The 20225-nt window shown below is 41.1% G+C and overlaps 1 protein-coding gene across 3 annotated transcripts in view; it reads right to left on the bottom strand.

Moving 5' to 3' along the window:
- Positions 1–20225, bottom strand: part of slc10a7 (solute carrier family 10 member 7) — a 153251-nt gene that overhangs the window by 52137 nt on the left and 80889 nt on the right. For 2 of the 3 annotated variants that reach the window (XR_004411395.1, XM_033017893.1), the window contains exons 6-7: positions 9865–9900; positions 2208–2291 (exon numbers count right to left, since the gene is read on the bottom strand). Coding sequence is in view for 1 of the 3 variants with exons in the window: in XM_033017893.1 (XP_032873784.1) it covers positions 2208–2291; positions 9865–9900 (120 nt within the window). In the remaining 2 variants the exon portion in view is untranslated. Of the gene's footprint in view, positions 1–2207; positions 2292–9864; positions 9901–20225 lie in introns of those variants that run through there. The other variant, XR_004411398.1, reaches the window with a different exon arrangement.

The following is a 20225-nucleotide window of genomic DNA, read 5'->3' as shown; positions in this document are numbered from 1 at the left end:
CACAAATAAAAATAAATAAAATATGAAATTAATGTCATCATGATATGATTGGCTACCACTACATTTTATTAATTCAGGTATGTTGTTTTAAGATGTTGCAGGTTAAAAAAACTAACAACAAATATTTTTTGACACTATTTTGATACATATGGAAAAACTCTGATTCACTTCCACCTGCCTTGAACATCCTCCACAAATCCCAATCAGACCCTTCAAAAAACCTTCAATTAAAGGGCAACAACTCAGTGATCATATCATTTTTCTTAGCACAGAATGATACCACTTGGCTAAGTGTGTCCAGCCTGGCTAAAAATGGAACTATTTAGCTTATCCTCTAGCTCTTGGACTGTAGACTAGCGAGTTCAAACTGTTCAAGGTCTCTTTTGGATATGATGGTTTCTACCTCCACACATTTTGGATGAAAATATTTACAATCCTTACAATAATTCCTTATGTCCCCACTGTCAGGAATAAAGATTGTTCTTGTTCACCCTGTCGACCCTGCCTCATCATTTCTGACATGCTAGTTAAACTTCTCCTGCATGTCCCCAATATTCTCTTTTTATTTACACATTTCCAGCAACTGTTATATTCTGCACCTCATTGTTGCAGCAATGCTTACTTTTCCCTCTCTACTGATTTCACTCACCTCGTTCCACTAACTCTCCTCTATGTTCTCAGACTAGATTAAGAAAAAAATTCGGTCCTCTCTCCTAAACGACATCACCAACATCTTCCAGGTGGAGCAGCAATTCGCATACATTTTTTCCAATTTAGTGATGTGTCCAAGTTGTTAACTATCTAACTAACTATATCGATAGTTTGGATGAGAACGTTAAGTGCAATAAAACCCTTGTTGCTGATGACACTCTGGGTGGCAGTGGAAGCTTGTGAAGAGGATCTAGGGACCAGGGATATAGACACATTAAATGAATGGGTAAGGCGTGGCAGATATATAACGTGGAAAATTTTGAGGTCATTGACTTTGTTAAGGAAAATGGGTGCATTTTTTATAAATGATGAGAATCAGAAAAGGCTTGTTATTCAGGAATCCTGGGTGTACTTTTATGTTTAAAGATAACATAGTTACAAAACATACACATTGTTTTTTATTGCAGGAAGAAATATCTTACTGCACAAAAAAGTGAAACTGCTCCTGGAATATTGTGTAAAGGTCTGGTCTCCCTGCTGAAGCACGACTTTACCCAGAGCCATTGGAGTACGACAAAGGGCTATTCCTTGGACTAGGGGTACTTTCTAGCGAGGAAAGGTTAGGCAATCTGGTCAAAGAATATAGAAGAATGAAATGATTTCAATGAACATAAAACATTCCTACAAAGCTAGAAAAGACAAATTCATGGATGATGTTTCACTTGGCTAAAGTGACATGAACCAGGGGGTCGCAATGTCAAAATAACCAGCATCTGATCTACAGGTCATTCCAAAAAATACATGTTGTACTGCACAGGATCAGAAGTCTAGAATTTGCTGACAGACACACTGCAGCATGCAGGTATTTCCCATGGATCTGTTTGGCTAGTTGTCACCATGATGCAGATCATTATTAAATAGCTCTCCATGATGCTTCAGCGTTTTTAATTTAACTTTTAGTTTAATGATTAGTTAAAAATTGGTACACAGTATATACTTGAAATAAATATATATTTTGTGCTAATTACAATTTAGACGCAGCTGGTAGAGCAGTTGTCTCACAATGCCAGAGACTCGGGTTCAATCCTGAGGTCTGGTGCTGCCTGTGTGGAGTCTGCACGTTTTTCCCATGACCATGAGGGTTTCTTCCAGGTGCTCCGGTTTCCTCCCAAGTCCCAAAGGCATGCGGAATTGTAGGTTAATTGGCCATTGTACGGGATGGATGCAAAAGTGAGATAACATTGAACAAGGGTGATTGATGTTCGGCACGACCTTGGTAGACTGAAGGACCTGTTTCCATGTTGTATATTTAAATCAAAAAACAATTATATTTATAGATGTACCATGATTTAAAGCCGTTATTTGGAGTTGTTAAATGGGATGTTCGATTTCCTCAAGCTGAAATTGGTTTATGACATATTTATTATATTCTGGAAAAAATTATGTAAACCTTTATCTACACTTATCTACATTCACATTTCAGATTGAGAGAAACAACATTGTTACCAGAGAGGCTGCCACACAGGGAAAACAAGTATACCCGTAATTGTGCTTACCTGCCCTATAATGAGTGGGACTACAACAGTCATGAACAGCTGAGAGAAAATGGAAGTAAATGGCACTGCAGATGAAGATCCCAGCTGCAAAATCAAAAAAAATCACAAAAAATGAAAATAAAAACTATACATGCAACCAATCAAAACACACTATCATCAATTTGTACACCTACCTATCTGGTAATTAAGTAAAGATCAGAAAAAAAAGAAACTCACTTCCTTCTTTACGAGGCAGATTCTTTAAGAGCCATGGTGCCATTAGTATAAACACATGCATTCACACTGAAAATTACACAGATATATTTTACAAACGATAGTAATTAATAAGGAGAGTATGTGCACAGTGTAAAAGTTCTTATAAAACTGGACAAATTACTGCATCAACATATTTAATTTCATCATCTAAATTTTTATCATTTGACATAATAGTTACTTGAATTTCAGAGAGAAGTATTTTACATTACCCATATTTTGTCTATATATCAAAATTGGAAATCGGCAGATAAGAAATGAAGCTAATTATCAGGTTTTATACATTTAATACATTTTATGGGTGGCAACCAGTAGATTACACTTGCATACATCAAGGTGAATACAAAGAAATGCAAATACTGGTTTACACTAAAAGGCACAAATACTGGAGTAACTCAGTAACTCACTGGGTCAGGCAGCATGTTCTCTATGGAGAACATGAACATGCATCGGTGATGTTTTGGGTCGGGAATCAAAAGACTGATTGTAGTGGGGGGCCGAGGGGCGAGAAAGCTGGAGGAGAGTTGGGGGAGGGACAAAGGCTAGCAATTGAAGCAATTGAACGATGAATATAGGTGAGGGGGATTTGATTGGCAGAAGGGTGGACAAAGATCTGAGGTGAAAGGAAGACAAAAGACGAGCAACATGTGAAACCAGAGGAAGGGATGTAGGTGGATAGGCAAGGAAGGGAAGTGGGGGGCAAGATAGCGGGAGAAATGGGTGTGTTTCCGGGTGGGGCAAAGGAAAGAGGGGGGAGAGAGGGGGGAGAGAGGGGGGGGGGGGAACACACACTTGATTTCGTCCAGAGAAAAATAAAGAAATGTCCGTTTACTGGTAGTTTCATTGCAGTTCAGAAGTTTGACCGAACACGCGTCAACCATGTTTTTTCCACACAAGTGCTTACACAGTAGGACATTTTTCCATATGCAATGTTACTTTTAGAGGAGCACAGGGAATCACGTTCATCAGCAACAAACCACTACAGACTTTGCACAACTATGATTGCTCTACATATTTTAGTTTTTAATCTGACATTGCCTGGTTTACTTAGAATAATTGATAATTTATTGTATTTTTTTTTATTGTTGTTACTGCATTTAGTGTACCTGGAAAACTGCAGTAAGAATGTTATTGTTAGTTTCTTTATGATACATATGCCAAATAACTTTTGATAAATCATGTTTCAAGTATTTCATCGGGGGAGTGGTGTGTTGGAGACAGCTTTCCTTGCGTTTTGCTTGACAACCATACTTTTCCAGTGGTTTGCACCCTTTCAGGCCCTATGACTGAAGTCACCCAAGAACAATCAAGACCTGGCCATTCCCTGCCTGTTACTCAAGTTAATATCAGTCAGCTGTGTTAGTTAGCAATGATATCTGAGTTTCAGGACTGTCACATGTGGGGGGTCATCGTTAAGGGCCTGTTTGTTTCAAGCCCCAAATTTCATAATGAGGAAGGATGTGTGTGCTTGATTTATTTTAATATGAATTAACCATTGCACACTGGCTACCACACAGCCTCATCAAAGGTGTTGGTCAATTGCCAATGGAGTCCAAAAGGATTGGAGAACAAGCTCTGTTCTATGGACATATGCGCAAGCTCAAACACAAATGGTGGTGTCCGCCACTCCTCCCTAAACACACTCATACTTACTGCCTCCTTGCATCCTCCCATCAACTCTTCCCTACAGCTTTCATCCTTCAGTCTTCAACAACGTCCCACCAGCTATAAAAACCTTTCAACTCTCTCAAATTCTATGCTCCACTCTCACTGCCCTGCCAATTCAGTTCATCCTTCCTGTGGAATTCTCTGCCTCAGTGGGCGGTGGAGGCCAGTTCTCTGGATATTTTCAAGAGTGAGCTAGATAGGGCACTTAAAAGTGGAGTCAGGGGATATAGGAAGAAGGCAGGAACATGGTACTGATTGGGGATGATTAGCCATGATCACATTGAATGGCGGTGCTGGCTCGAAGGGCCGAATGGCCAACTCCTGCACCTATTGTCTATTCCCTTCCCTAGGTTCCCCTTCCTCTCCAACCACTTCTCTCCTGTTCTTTCTCTTCCTTCACCCATCCCATATCTATTCTGTGGGCTTGAGAATAACCTCTGGAAAAAATAGTTGTCTTTTTGATGCTCTCTGAAGTTGGTCAGAATCAACTATTGATTAAGGTAAATGTATAATTTGTACCACTAGAGTGAGGATGAATCCATCCCCATCAACAAGTAAAGGATCAATGGGACCCAATAACCCACCTCTAATGCACTTGAAGATTACTATTCAATTTGTATAAACTGAAAAATGCACAATCCTTCCTATGCTTGAATGGAGCTTCCATCATATTATTTTTATTTTGGGAGAACGCTGAAGTATGTGTTTTTACAATATAATACAATACAATACAATTTATTTGTTGTCATTTGAACCTCATTGAGGTTCAAACGAAATTTGGTTTCTGCAGTCATACACACAAGAAAAAGAACCAAGACACAACACAATTTACACAGACATCCATCACAGTAAATCTCCTCCTCACTGTGATGGAAGGCAAAGTCTTATCTCTCCCCTGCACTCCTCATTCTCCTCCCGATGTCAGAGTCAAAGCCCCCGGCGGGCGATGGTGAGTGTCCCGCGGCCATTAAAACCGCGCCGGGTGATGCAAGGCCACGCTCCGGGTCTTGGTGTTGGAGTCCTCGGCGGGCGCTAACAAGTCCCGCAGCCATTCAAAGCCACGCCGGGCGATGATGTAAGGCCCCGCTCCAGGTACTCTTCAACCCCGCAACTCGGGCGGGAGAAGTCACCGTTGCGGAAGCCCGAAAAGCGGTCTCCCAGCAGGGACCCGCAGGCTCCCGGTGTCACCGTCCACCAGACCTGCGGTAAGCCTCCGAATCTCCGGGGTCGGGCTGCAGCAGCGCGCCACTACAGCTCCACCCGCTCCGAACTCGGCCAGCTCCACGATGGTGGGTAAGTCCGCAGCTCCGCGACTGGAACCCCAGGTCGTTCCGGTTGGAGGCCGCTCCACGGTGCTCGGCCCCAATGACAACGGAGACCCGACAAAGAAAAGGTCGGGTTCTCCTTACAGGGAAAAGATTTTAAAAGTTTCCCCACCCCCCGCCCCCCACACACATACCCAGTTAAAAAAAACAAAAAAACTACATTCAAACGAGACAAAAAATAATAAAAAGACAGATGGACTGCAGAGGCCGCTGCGATGTGAGTCGCGCCGCCCACCCGAATTTGTGTATGCATGCATGAGTGTGTACAAGATCATGTGGGATTTTGATTATTTGATATCATAAATGTGACGGGGACATATTAAACCAGTACAATTTAACGCTGGTGGAGCAATCTATAATTATTCCCTTCACTGGTATCTTTAAACTAAATTAAACTTCCAAGAATTGTATTATCCCTGAAATTTGGAAATGTTACCTTACATGGTTATGTCTAAGCCAAGAATTTATATCAGAGAAGGCAATGGTCCCTGCACTGATGCCTGGGAAACTCCGCATCAAACATCCTCCAGTCTAAACAACAAACAAACTTTTTTTTCATCTCTGGTCTTTGTCCAACGATCTGCTTCCCTCATTAGTTCCTGGACTCTTTTCTTCTTACTTCACCTCCTTTCATTTATTCCCTCAAGTAATCAGTTCTTTCAAATTTCCTAATCCAACTCTTTATCACTCCTTGTTTACTTTGTGTTGTACCAGGCTAGATTCTCTCTTATGTAAACCTGTACTGGCATCTATCAAAGGACCCAAGCAAACAGTTATTAATGAACAGCAATCTTCCTTGCCTCATGCAACTCATTCTAACCTCCATGCTTGATATTCCCACATGAGCTTAATCCTTTTTCCCCCAATTAATCCCATCCGAGGCTAAAGTCAAGAGTGTTTAATTGTCATATGTGCCACCAATCAAACAAATAAATTCTTACTTGCTGCATCTGATCAGGTCCATTAACACAATGACACACAGATACATATATAATAATCAATAATACAATATACTAACAACAATAACACTAGGTAACCATAATAGTACAAATTGAAGACGGTAGTGCAACCAAAGACAGTCCATAAAAGATTGTGGTGACTGATGTAGTGGTTACTGTTGTGCAATGTTATAAAGCCTGATCGTTGCTGGGAAGATAGCTGTTCTTGAACCCAGTGGTCATGGCTTTTTAGACTCTTATACCTTCTTTCCGATGGTCGTAGTGCAAAGAGAGCGTGGCCAGAGAATTGTGGGTCTTTAATGATACTGACTGCCTTTTTGCGGTAGTGCCTCCTATAGATCCCTTTGATGGTGCGGAGGTCAGAACCTTTGATGGAACGTGCTATGTCAATCACTCTCTAAAGCCTTTTTTCATTCCTAGACATTTGAATTTCGGAACCAGGCCGTGATATCACCATTCAGTATGCTCTCTACTGTATACCTTCAGAAGCTCAATAAAAGTATTCATTGACATTCCAAATCTTCCCAATTTTCTAAGAAAGCAGAGGTGTTGATGAGGTTTCGTTGTGATTAATGAAGAGCAATCTTCCCTGCCTCATCGAACAGATGCAAGACAGATCCTCAGAGATATGCATGCTCAGGAATTTGAAGCTATTGACCCTTTTCACCACCGTACCATTGATGAAGACAGTTTTGAGGAACCTCGACTTTCCCTTCCTGACATTAACAGATGACTGTGGTGTTGATAACAGGGAGAAAAAGAAGCGAGAGAGAGAGAGAGAAGAGAAGAGAGAGAGAGAGAGGAGAGAGAGAGAGAGAGAGAGAGAGAGGAGAGAGAGAGAGAGAGAGAGAGAGAGAGAGAGAGAGAGAGAGAGAGAGAGAGAGAGAGAGAGAGAGAGAGAGAGAGAGAGAGAGAGAGAGAGATGAGAGAGAGAGAGAGAGAGAGAGAGAGAGAGAGAGAGAGAGAGAGATGAGTACGAGGAGACTGGAGACCGGGAGAGAGGAGAGAGAGTAGAGAAGAGAAAGAGAAGGAGAGAGAGAGAGAGAAGCGAGAGAGAGAGAGAGAGAGAGAGAGAGAGAGGAGAGAGAGAGAGAGAGAGTCCGAGAGAGAGAGGAGGAGAGAGAGAGAGAGAGAGAGAGATGAGAGAGGAGAGAGAGTGCTACGCTATCTCTCTCGCTATCGCTCTCTCTCTCTCTAGATCTCTCTCTCTCTCTCTCTCTCTCTCTCTCTCTCTCTCTCTCTCTCTCTCTCTCTCTCTCTCTCTCTCTCTCTCTCTCTCTCTCTCGTCGTTACCTTTTATTTGTCACACAACAGTGCTATCACCGATGAATATAAAGATGCTGTTGAATCCATGCCTGGCTAGGCAATCATGGAGAGAAGAGAAAGGGGCCGAGAACACAGTTTTGATGTGCTTCTGTGCTGATGGTTATCGAGGAGGAAGTGTTATTGCCAATATGATATGCACAAGAATCCATTTGCAGGGATTGAGCAGATATCCAGTTCTCCATTTGATGATAAGTTTGGAGGGTATGATGGTGCTGAATACCCTGTTGTAGTTAATTAACATCAGCCTGATGTACATGTTCTTATCGTCCAAGAGGTCCAGTGCAAAGTGGAGAGCCAAGCGAAATTGCATCCCCTGTTGATCTGGTAGTGGTAGTTGATAGCATCGTGCATCCCGGTTCTTACTAAGGCACGTGTTGATATGCATTATCATAGCCAACCTCTCAACGCTCTTGGATGTTAGTGGCATTGGTTGATAGACATTGAGGCATGTCCCTTTACTCTTCTTTGGCACCAATATTACTGATTCACTTTTAAAGCTGGTGCGAATCTCAGACCTTCGTAATGAGCAGTTTAAGATGCCTTCAAAAACTCCAGCCAGATGGTCCACGTAGGTTTTAAGGCCAGGTACACCAATGGGACCAGACGCTTTCCAATGGTTTACCCTTAAGCAGGAACTTCCAACATTGGCCTCGACTAACAGGATTACAGTGCTGCTGGGGGCTCTGTGGACCTGAGAAGATTCATCAGTGCTCTCCCTTTGGAAATGAGCATCCAGTTTTGCAGACCATGGGTTGATCAACCATCAATACACCATCATTTCAAATTGTCTCAATTACAGATGTGGCTATCTATTGCATTCAACCCTGCTAACCCTTACTCTTCTTCAAGATAATGCTATGGAATCTTTCACTTGATGAGAAACATTTCAACAATCATTTGAAAGATAGCACTTCAACAATGGAGAACCATCTGGGAACCAAAGTGGTGACTTAATAGTTCCTTACGTTCAGGCCAAGAATAGGTACTGAAGGTAAATGTCAAATTATAAGATCTGAAGATACCAACCTCTGTTAAACAAAGGATAAAATAAAAATATGAAACATGGAAACTTTAGTAAGGTAAAAATGAACATTTGCTTCTTCCTGTACGTAATGAATTTATGTTCTTTCAATGACTGATTATGCATAGCCTAATTTGCTCCTTTTCCCCCCCTAACTAACTTGATTTTTCACAAACCTTATATATTCATAGAGCAATAGAGATAACTTCACCACAATCTATATATTTGATCAAGTCTTTCATTGTCTTCTTAACTATTGAAAGTTAAGAAATTATAGTTCTCATAGCTCCTAATCATTTGCCATTATTTACAGTTGTCCAGTCATGGCAGCATCCTGACAAATCTACAATCCATTTGCACCAGGGCTATGATATGCCCCCCTCCCCTCCTCTCCCCAACCTCATAAAAGGGCCAAGTGGTTGTAATTCAACCTTTATTTTGCATGGTCTACAAAATCCTCTGCTTTGATAGTCACACCTTCTGAATATAAATTACAAAATATTCCCTTTTCAACAGTTTAAAAAAAATCTTTGTCCTCTTTTTTTTTTTAAGTATTTGCTCTTTCAACACTTTGAGAAATTTGGCGCTTAAGATAAGTTCATAAGAGCAGGTGCAAATCCTTGAAAGTATTCCACTGTTCTCAACCCTTGATAAATTGGAATTTAGTTGCAAGATGTATTGGTTTTTATAATTAGCACAATAAAAACCATTGGTAATTTTGCTTTTATTAAGGCTAACCAAAATGATTTTATGTTAGTGAATGGCTGATAAGAAATAACTGGTATATGCAGGTCTCAGACATTTTATATGATGAACAAAACATATTGTTTAGCATTTGTAGTTTAGACCATTTTAGACTAATTTTAATTAGCATATTTTATATATTATGATATTTTCAATTACTTTACTTAACTTAAATACAAAGTAATACAAATAAAATAAAGATTATGTAAACAAAATATAGGAACAGCAAGAAAAAGATGTGAGCTCTGCTCCAGACCAAGTACTTACACTGATTAGACAAAAAATAGTATTACCTTGTGGGCATTACAGTTTCATCATACATTTTTGGAACATTCAAAATATATGAAATGGTAGGTACTCACAAACAACAGTAGTAACAATGGTGTGATGATAATCCCCTGAAAGACAAAGTATTACATTGTTAGTTGCTCCTCAAAGGAAAAAAAGTAAATGTAACTTTTTGAGTGGTGTTCTTCAAAGAAAATTAAGCAATTGTATAACCTTGCTGTATCTTTCAACCCAATTCAAAGATGCTGAAGCAACTGCCAATTAAGGGGTCAAATGACCCAAATCAGTTGAAAACAGGAGAGCTGCTAAAGGAATTCAGTGAGTGGGCAGCATCTGTGATGGGAAATGGACATTCGACGTTTTGGATTGAGACCCTTCAGTCTAGATCAATTTCCTCTACAAATTCTGCCTGATGCGTAGTTCCTCGAGCTGTTCTCCTTTTCTTTCCAATGTGCTGTCTCTTGTGCCTCCTGGACCGAAATCAGTTACTACTCTGGAATTCTGTTTCACCAGATCAATATCAATACAGTAAATACATGGGAAAGAGTCCATTTATAATTATTTAAACTGTCCTCAGTCCTGTTTCCGATGGAGAATAGCAAATAATGAAGAGCAAATTATAGGGTTGTGGGGGATAGTGGAGTGATAATAAAGGAGAAAGATAAGTTATTCACAGGCAATAGAGAAGGATAGAGGTATTCTGGTCAGTGCAAAAGGAAAATAAATATGGAAATAGTTTTAAAAACACAATAAGGGAAAGGAGAAGAAAAGATGAGAGAAGAAAGTTCTCTTTAATTCTGGCCAGCGTGGAGAGAAGCATGGAATTGTCCCCACTTGTCTGTTCCATTGTATATATCTCTCATTGCTAGAAATATTACCAACATCTTTTTTTTTTTTTTAAGACACCAGGAACACCTTTCATTTTCTGCAGGTCATATCGGGTTGGTAAACATAAGCATATGGGGATATTGACATCTTTACAGGTTCACGTTCAAAACACTGCCAACACTTGCCTCTGTATGCATCAGTATTATTCTCCATATAGCAACTACTTTACAGAAACCTTAGCTGAATATCAGAAACCAAAACATTTAAGTTTGTTCCCACTCCCAAAACCCATTCTGCTCTGCCAAAGCTGCCTCGGAGAAAGAGGATAACAATTATCTTTGATAAGTTGATGGAAAAATACAGAGAAAGGGTGAAGATTTTAAAGCAATTATGAATATTTTAAATTTGAGAGTCTGTATAGATCATCAAGCACAGGGATGAGGTGCAGATGCAAGTTAGGGCGTACATGCAAATCATACTTCACGAAATCAGGAGTTCCATAATTTCATATAGATATTAAATTAAAAATAACTCAGCAGATAAGATTTTTAAGCTGTCAAAAATGCATCATATCACTATCTTGATAATTAACAATTTTGCACTAATGATTGAACTATACAATGCTACAGAGACTTTTCCATCTTCAAAGACAAAGAATGCACAGTCGTCAATTTTTCAATTCAGTCAGCCTAATTCAAACTGGCAATAAGAAATAGGAGCAAAACTATAAGCTCACTTTCAAATGAAGCAAAATAATTATTTTAGTTAGGTGATTAGTAAAACACACATTCTACAATTAAATTCAACTTATTAAGTGAGGTTGGCAATCTATCTATCTATACTATTACTAAAACTCTCATCTTGACCACTTCCGGTCTGCGTTGTATTTAAATTTGCGCAAAAACGACCCCCCATAGCGTCATCTTGCTCCCCATTCTCCTCTGCTGCAAGTCAAATAAGTTTTGTTCCAATCGGTGAAATAGTGCAAAAGTTATAAAGGTTTAAAAATCGTAAAAACCGCCCCTTCCGGAACCCGCTGTCAATAACGCGGCGAGGAGAATAAAAAGCTGAAGGGATGGAGTGTGTTGAGCAGCCCGCGCAGAGTATGCAGCCCGCGGGGAGTGCGCAGCCTGTGGACAGCTTCTGCGGCGACCAGCACGACAACGCGGCGAGGAGAATAAAAAGCTGAAGGGGTGGAGTGTGTTGAGCAGCCCGCGTAGAGTGTGCAGCCCGCGGGGAGTGCGCAGCCTGCGGACAGCTTCTGCGGCGACCAGCACGACAAGCCGGAATCTGCTGAGTTGAACCGGAAGCCTCTGAGTGAAGCCGGAGTTGGACCAGGATCCGCTTCGCTCAGAGTGGGACCGGGAAGGCATCCCTCCCCTTCCCCCACTCCCCACTTCCCTTTCTCCAATGCCTATGAATTGTGAAGTCATAACTTACCCTATCTGTTTCTCTTTTAGTATTGATTTCTTATTGGATTCAACCACTTCAAACCATCACACATTGTCCTTTCTATGATTATGAATTTAGCTCAATAATTTTCATTTACATGTTAATTGCTCACAGAAAGTTAAATGTCTAAAATGACAGCTTACCTAGCCTTTAAGTGGCATGCCTGCCAGTTATTATTCACTCGCAATCAATTGCCTTAACCAAACAATTGTTGCTTTTGTTCAGATTGAAAATTGTTCTTAGAGGTTTTTTTAACATGCAAGACCATTTTTTTTCTTGCATTACCATTCTTTTCTAGCTCTCATTTCACTCTTCTCCCAAATCATAACTTACCCTATCTGTTTCTCTTTTAGTATTGATTTCTTATTGGATTCAACCACTTCAAACCATCACACATTGTCCTTTCTATTATCACTCAATCAAGATGTATTGTCCCATTGTTTTCCAAGATTCTTTTATCTCTCAACCTTCTCATCTTATTGTTTATGAAGATATATTCTCCCATTGTTCTCCAAGATTCTTGGTGTTTCCCTGTCTGACCTGTTATCAGCAAATATTTCATATAATGTTACAGGCAGAAAAACACCCAGAAAACTGTACATGCACAACGGGTACAGGGCAAATGTTCCTCTGCCACCAGATACTGGCCCATTATTCATCTGTTAATTATTTGATAAAGTGAATAATATCAATAATTGGATTTGATTTCATGCACCTATTGGGCATTCCATGTACATGTTGATATGGCCTTGGCATTGGCTTCTATTTGTTATTGTTTAGTGACAATTAATACCACCTAGGTTTGAAACACATGGTGCAGATGTTCTTCAGAATTTGCTCCACTATAATAGCATTGACCTTAGTGCAAAAGCAAGAGAAAATTATATAGTCACGTATCATTAATTACGACACATTGCATTTTTGGGGCCTTTTCTGGCATTAAGCAGGCCCCCCAAAAAGTTAGAAAGGATTTATAATCAATGTGCCTCCATAAAAGTCAATAATATTTCCTTCAAATTGATGATGGCAAAATTAATATTACTCTTTTGTAGTTGGAACAAACAAAAATTATCTGAAAAAGTTAATTACAAATTACTTACTGCACCACATAAACTGTTACCAAGATGTTAAATTTGAGATAACTGCATGGAAAGAAAATTAAGATTTTATCGAAAAATCATTGGCTACTCAATGACAGAAATTATGGGCTGATAGCCAGGTGAAAAACAAGTTAATTAATATTTTATTGTCAGGAACCAAAGCTGACAATTCAATATATTGATGGATGTTAAAAGGGTATAAATTACATCTGGTTAATCAAAAAGCAACAAAGTATAGCTTTATACAGAAATATTGAGTGGCAGATAGTTCAGTAATTTAGAAATCATATACAATTAGGTGAAGGAGATATGTGCAAATAGCTTTGATATTCTGTGACTAACTATCTGACCATATATTTGCTAGATGTAATAAACATTTCATGTGAAAGTGGTCAGTTGTAAATCGCATCTGGATCAGTTTTCGTCCAGAGCAATTCAAAACTATTTCCAATTGGCCACGAGGGCACGAGCGGGCAGAAGTGTCCATGAGCGGGATGCCCTCTGGCCACCACGTAAAATGGCCCACCACAGTCAGCTGGTGCGAAACACCCCGGGACGGAGGCAGCGGCCCCATGATGTCCACGTGCACGTGGTCGAAGTACTGGCGAGACACTGCAAAATCCTGAACCGGCGCCCGGAAGTGCCGATGCACCTTTGATGTTTGGCATGGAATGCACGCCCGGGCCCAGTGACCGACTTGCTTCCGCAACTCGTGCCACATGAACTTCGTGGCCACCAACATCGAAGTGTGGTCGAGACGTTGCGCCCCCCACGTCCATTAGGAGCGATTGCGCCCGCTGGAAATCTTCAGCCTGGGCCACGTCCGCGATAGTGAGCGGCCATGTGAAGTGACACGTGCCAAGACGAGGGGAATGGTACGGACGCCATACGTATGAATAGGACTGCCATTCGCGTCAGTCAACGAGGGCCCCCGCTTACCAGAATGCGTGTCCACTCCGGGGGGTAAAACGCTGACTTCCGCCCTCGTGTCCACCAGAAATCTGAGCCCTGAATGCCGGTTCCAGGCATACAGGCGATGGGTCTTGCCGACCATCGTGGTGACTACCGGCGTCCGGCCCCAGCATTTCCCGGAAACAAACATGGCGGGCGGCATTGGCGGGCCGATGAACCCTAGTGCAGGTGGTAGAAACACCACATTCTGTTATCTGCTTCTTGCGTAGCCAGAGGCTCAGCGGAGCCTCTGGTGGGCGCAGCCCTAAGCCATTGCTCCTACCAGGGCGCTGTGGACACTCGATCCAGCGCGCACACTTCCTGCTGCCTGGTCAGCCACAGCTCAACGGCGCGCTCCGTTAGCTTCAGTGGGTCGTCAAAGCTCGCCCCCAAGAGCTGCAGGCGGATGTCGTGCGACATCTGCTGGAGGAACATGTATTCGAAAAGGAGGCAGGGCCGGTGGCCGCCCATGAGCGCGAGCATCTCGCTCTATTCTCTATTCTAGGCTCTATTCCCATTCTCTATGCCCCGTTTCACACTGTGCCCTGTGTACATGTATGATTTAAAAATGTTTTTGCTCATTAAATAGTTGGAAATTGATAACAGCGCAGCCAGATAAACAAAATATCTGGAACCTTGCTGAATAATGGGGCAGTGTCCCTTTTAACCAATAAAATTGAAGGATTGAGAAATAAAAAGAGGAAGAAGTGTAGATGTAAATTGAAATAGTTGAACTCAATAAGAAATCAGTACTAAAGAGCAATCGAGAGAGAAACAGATTATGAAAGAAAGCTGAAAGGAAAACAATTGAGATCTTCACAAATGGTTGTTTCATGTCCTTTCCCGTACCAGAAACAAATGGAATATAAAATAAGCTATTTGGACCAACCATTCCATGAATGTATTTGTGCTCTACTATATCTTCATTCTAAGTTCACAAGCTACACATCTTTTTGTGAAAATGTGTGCTGCGCACTGTTCGATGCCATTGGAGATAATGGATGCTGTGGTACATCAGCATATAGCATGATCCAAGCCTCCTTTGCAATCATGTCATAACCTGATGCAGCAATTTAAGCCTGCTGATCAACCATTTAGAGTTAGCAGAGAGCCAGGCTGTTATAATAGGATGAAATCAGCCAAATATGGTTTGAATTAAATTCTTCATGACATTTTTTCCTTCTTACATTACATTGTCCATATCTTTCACCATTTCATGAGTCATCTTGGACCAAGGTCTTAAAGTGTTGATCGCTTAAGTTTCAACTAAGTTTTAAACTCTATTTAATGTAACTTAATTCTAATGTTCATTTTCATGCCTGTCTTGTGTGCTGAATAGTAAACATTTCCTTTGCAATCCATCCACACCATATTTAAAGAGGTGCAATTCCCATTCATAGACCATTCTACTGAATTGATATAGGTATGACTCCTTTTTAATTACACTCTAGTTAGCCTGTTATTGTCTAACTTTTGTACCTGTAATCTATATTATCGTTCCCAATTTCTCACTAGATTTAACTAAGTGGTCTCATTTGGACCTCTGTCCTTCCCTTTGCAACTGGATTCTTGACTTTCACATTGGCAGACTTCAGTCGGTGAAGATCAGTAACCATCCTCCTCATTGACCATCACCACAGGTGCACCTCAAAGCAGCATGCTTAGCCCTGTGCTCTCCCCATTTTAGATGCATGACCGTGTGGCTAAGAACTCTTATGCCTCCTAAAACGACAGACGACACCACTGTTATTGGTTGAATCAGGGGTGGCAAGGAGTCAGCAGAGAGGAGAGGGATCGAACATCTAATTCAATGGTGCTGCAACAACAATTTCTCACAGTCTGAAGAAGGGTCTCGACCCGAACCGTGATCCCATTCCTTCGCTCCAGAGATGCTGCCTGACCCGCTGAGTTACTCCAGCATTTTGTGTCGACCTTCAATCTCTCTCTCAATGTTGACAAAACCAAGGAGTAACTCAGGAGACTAGGTGGCAGTTTTCAATAGTGGGTCAATGGTGGAGAGGGTTCAGCTACTAGTTTCTGGGCATTACCATCTCAGATGACCTGCTCTGAATCCACCACATAGATGTAATCAAGAGAGCGGTGCACCAATGCAACTAGGTTCTTAGGTTTAAAAAGATTTGGCATGTTATTAAATACGCCAACAAACCTTCACAGATGCACTGAAAAAAGTATCCTGACTGGCCGCGTCATGGCATGGCAATTCAATGCATTCAAACACAGGAGGGCACAGAGTGATGTACCCAACTGGTCCATTACAGGCACAGCCCTCCACATCATTGAAAGTAACTACCTCAAGGCGGCAACATCTGTCTTCAAGGGTCCCCACCATCCGGGTCATCCCCTCTTCTCTCTACTACTGTCGGGCAAGAGGAATAAAAGCGTGAAGTCTCACACCACTAGGTTCAGGAATAGTTATTTTGCTACAACCATCAGGTTCTTGAAAACTCCTGCACAACCTTGATTCCTACTCAGCAACAAAATACTAGGACAACCTCTTGTACTACCATGGACCAGCTGGGTTTTGCACTAATATCTTGTTTTTGCACAGTTTCTTAAATCTTTTTTATTGTCTTGTATAACATGTATAATTTTTGTCTTGTGTTTATGTGCCTGTGATGTTGCTGCAAAGAAGATTTTCATTGTACCATATTTGTGCATATAACAATTAAATTTGACTTGACTTGATTTCCCCAATATAAATAAAATATTGATGTTTCATTTGAGTTAGATTTAGAAAATACTCTTAAATTCAAAGTACCTTTCTCCACGGACCACATGTTACACTCCTTGCTTGAAACATCTATTCTCGTGCTTTCTCTGCATCCCATGCACCCCAGATCTATCATCCACAATTATACTTTGCTTGCAATTTGCAAATTTCTAGATGAAGGAAAGCTGAGAAAATTTGCCAATGCCTATGATAACTTTGGCCCGACAAACAATACCAAAATTACGCACCAACCTGCACCAAACACCTTGCCGGAGATGCGATTGTTTTCCGAGTCGCCTCTCAGGTTGCTCTGCGGCCTACCATCGATGGAGCGGGAGGCTTCCTCGGACTGACTTTGAGCCCCACCGCGAGGCGTGGGCTTACAATGGGAGTCGATCCCTTGCCTGGGATCGCTCCAACCGCAGCCTGCGGACTTTACACCGAGAGCTTGCAGTCTCGGGAGAGGCTAGTCGGGAACTCCAACGACGCAGAGTCGACCAGCCCCGGCGCGGGGATCGATCGCCCGGCATGGGGGAGCTGACATATCCCTGATGCAGGAGCTGATCGCCCCGATGCGGAGGGCCAAAACGCTGCCGGCTGCAGGAGTCAAGATCGTCCCGTCAATAGAGGGCTCGAGGCTCCCGACTGCGGGAGAGCAAAGAAGAGAAGAGATTTGAACTTTTTTTGCCTTCCATCACAGTAAGGAATGTGGAGGAGTCACTGTGGTGGATGTTTGTGTTAAAATGTATTTTGTGTGTTCCGTTGCTTTCTATTTGTATGACTGACCTGGCAAATGAAATTCCTCGTATGTTGCAAAACATAACTGGCTAATAAAGTATTATTGTGATTGTGAAACATCCTTTGCATCGTCAGAAGGTTTCAGGAGTAGACACATTCACATATCTTGGCAGCACTCTCAAAATTAGTCAACATTGATGGCAAAATCAACAATAGGATACAACGTGATTCAGAGTATCTTACCAAACCCCTGAAGCGTTTCAACATTGGGGTGGCCCAGTGACGCATCTGGTAAAGCTGCTGCCTCGCAGCGCTAAAACTCATGTTCGATATTGACTTAGGGTGCTGCCTGTGTGAAATTTATACGTTCTCCTTGTGACCGCGTGGGTTTACTCCGGGAGGTTTGGTTTCCTCACATATCCCAAAGACATGTGGGTTTGTATGTTAATTGGACTAAATTGCCCCGAGGGTATGGGGAGTCATCGATGGCCGGTGTGGACTTGTGGGCAGAAGGGACTGTTTCCATGCTTGTATCTTTCAAACTTTCAATTCAATGGGCACACACCACTCGGATAACAAGCATTGGATTGTCCTTTTTGGTGAATCTGCATAAAAATTGGGGTTCACTCATCACCTCGGGTGATGATGAAGCTTGAATAAAGAAGCAAAGAGGTAATGCAAATCTAAAAAGTCAAGAATCTCTGATGCTACAGCATTTCTACTCCTTTGCCATCTGTGTGGAATGGTTTCAAGTCCAGATTGGGCTAATCAGTCATCTTTTTACACATCACAACACTAGATTAGATGTTATGTCTTACTCAAGAACGAGTGACGAACAACAACAAAGTTATGCATTGTTTGTAAAGTTAGATCACATGGAATTCAGGGTGAGCTGTCGCTTGGAATCAAAATTAGTTTGCTGAAAGGTGGTGGAATAAGTCAGAGGGTGTAAGTAGAAAGTTGTTAGAAGAAAAATGTTACATTTTTTGGAATTATAATAGTTAAACAACAGATTTTACTTAAAATTCAAGTTCTGCATTAGTCAATAATGGCTTTCAGCTGCCAGTTCAAACATTTGTAACATGCTCACTCTAGTGGCAAAAACCTGCAATGAAAGAAACTATGTGGTCTCCGGTATGTACTTAATTTAATTCTTTAATCTTAACAATAGATCAGATGTTTTGTTGTAGCGAATGACAGCAGCAGCTTGCAGTTTATTTGCCATGCAGAACGTGCAATTGTTGATGAAATTGGCAAACAAAGAGTTAAGGAGAATTAACTCAGAACACAAGATGTGAAGTGAATACTTCATATTATTTAAACTATGAACATTTTTCAAAGAATGCAATAGAATTTCAGATACAAACTTCAACTCTATTGGTGTGCTAAGAGTGAAAGGGTAGCTAGGGAATGAACAGGTCCTCTTGAAGATTAGCGTGACCATCTCTGTGCAGTTGTTCATGAAAAAGATGGGAAATATATTAAATGAATATTTCTCATGTTTTTTACTGAGGATAAGATTGTGGAAGCTAAGGGATTGAGGTGGAGGAGAATGTTGCACAATAGAGAGATCTGAGAGTAGAGGTTCATAGTTCCTGAAAAGTGGCAAGCCAGGTGGACTGTGTGGTGAAGGTGGCATTTCACATGCTTGCCTTCATTTGTTTGGTTGGTGGTGAGACCACACTTGGAATACAATGTGCAGTTAATGTCTAGAAGGATGTCAATAAGTTGAAAAGAGTGCAGAAGTGATTCACCAGGATGTTACCTGGGCTTGCAGCTTGGCATTGGATTTTGTTACAGTACTTGCCCACTAGCACAGGTTACAGTGTGCCCTGCCAGGGCAGAAGCTAGGCTGGTAGATAGATTTGACTGCCAGGTAGAAATCCTCTCAAAAGGAAAAGAAAATCTGTGCTGTGAAGTTAAAAACTCCACAGAATGAAAGGAAACCATCCAAAGCTCTAGTCCCTTTTACTCTGATCATGTAATATCACCTGTCAAGAATTCGGAATATGTTTTAATGTTACATTCACTCATTTCACACACAATACATTCTAATGGTTTTCCACCATCAGATATATTTCATTCATACATTCTCTCAATAGGAAAATATAGCTCGATGGAATTGCCACTAGATGGCAAAATAGGTCTATTTGCAAGAGGAAGCAATTCCTCTTTAACTCTTTGCAGCTTACTTTAGAATCGTCAAAGTTGCAATAGAAGGAAAGTCTGAGGAAATAGCTTCCATGTTTAAAATTCCCCTTTCCATCAACAGTGAGAACATTTTGAACTAGTTTTAAGTTTCTTATTCTCAACTATTTTTACATATAATGATCAATTGCACAGAAAAAAAAAGTTGTGGGTGCTTATTGTGAATTAAATTGTGAATTTTAATTTCTTAAAAAGTGACCATTGAAACTACTTCAGTCACTTTAACCGAAGGTAGGATCTGTGTAAGATCCTTAATCCATAAATAGCTAGTTTGAAGCATGCCAAATACCAACTCTAAGCTGGAAAATTCAATACCGAGTTTGGAAGGGTGCATTGTGAGCAGGCAGAAGATGATGACTTATTTTTCAAATTTGTACTGGTCTCATTGTAAGAGTATAGGAAATCAGACAGATAGAACAGAGTAAGT

The sequence above is a fragment of the Amblyraja radiata genome, chromosome 1, assembly GCF_010909765.2.
Source record: "Amblyraja radiata isolate CabotCenter1 chromosome 1, sAmbRad1.1.pri, whole genome shotgun sequence".
Classification (NCBI taxonomy): domain Eukaryota; kingdom Metazoa; phylum Chordata; class Chondrichthyes; order Rajiformes; family Rajidae; genus Amblyraja; species Amblyraja radiata.
The sequence above is the reverse complement of the archived record's forward strand: the minus strand, read 5'-3'. Positions and strand labels throughout refer to the sequence as shown.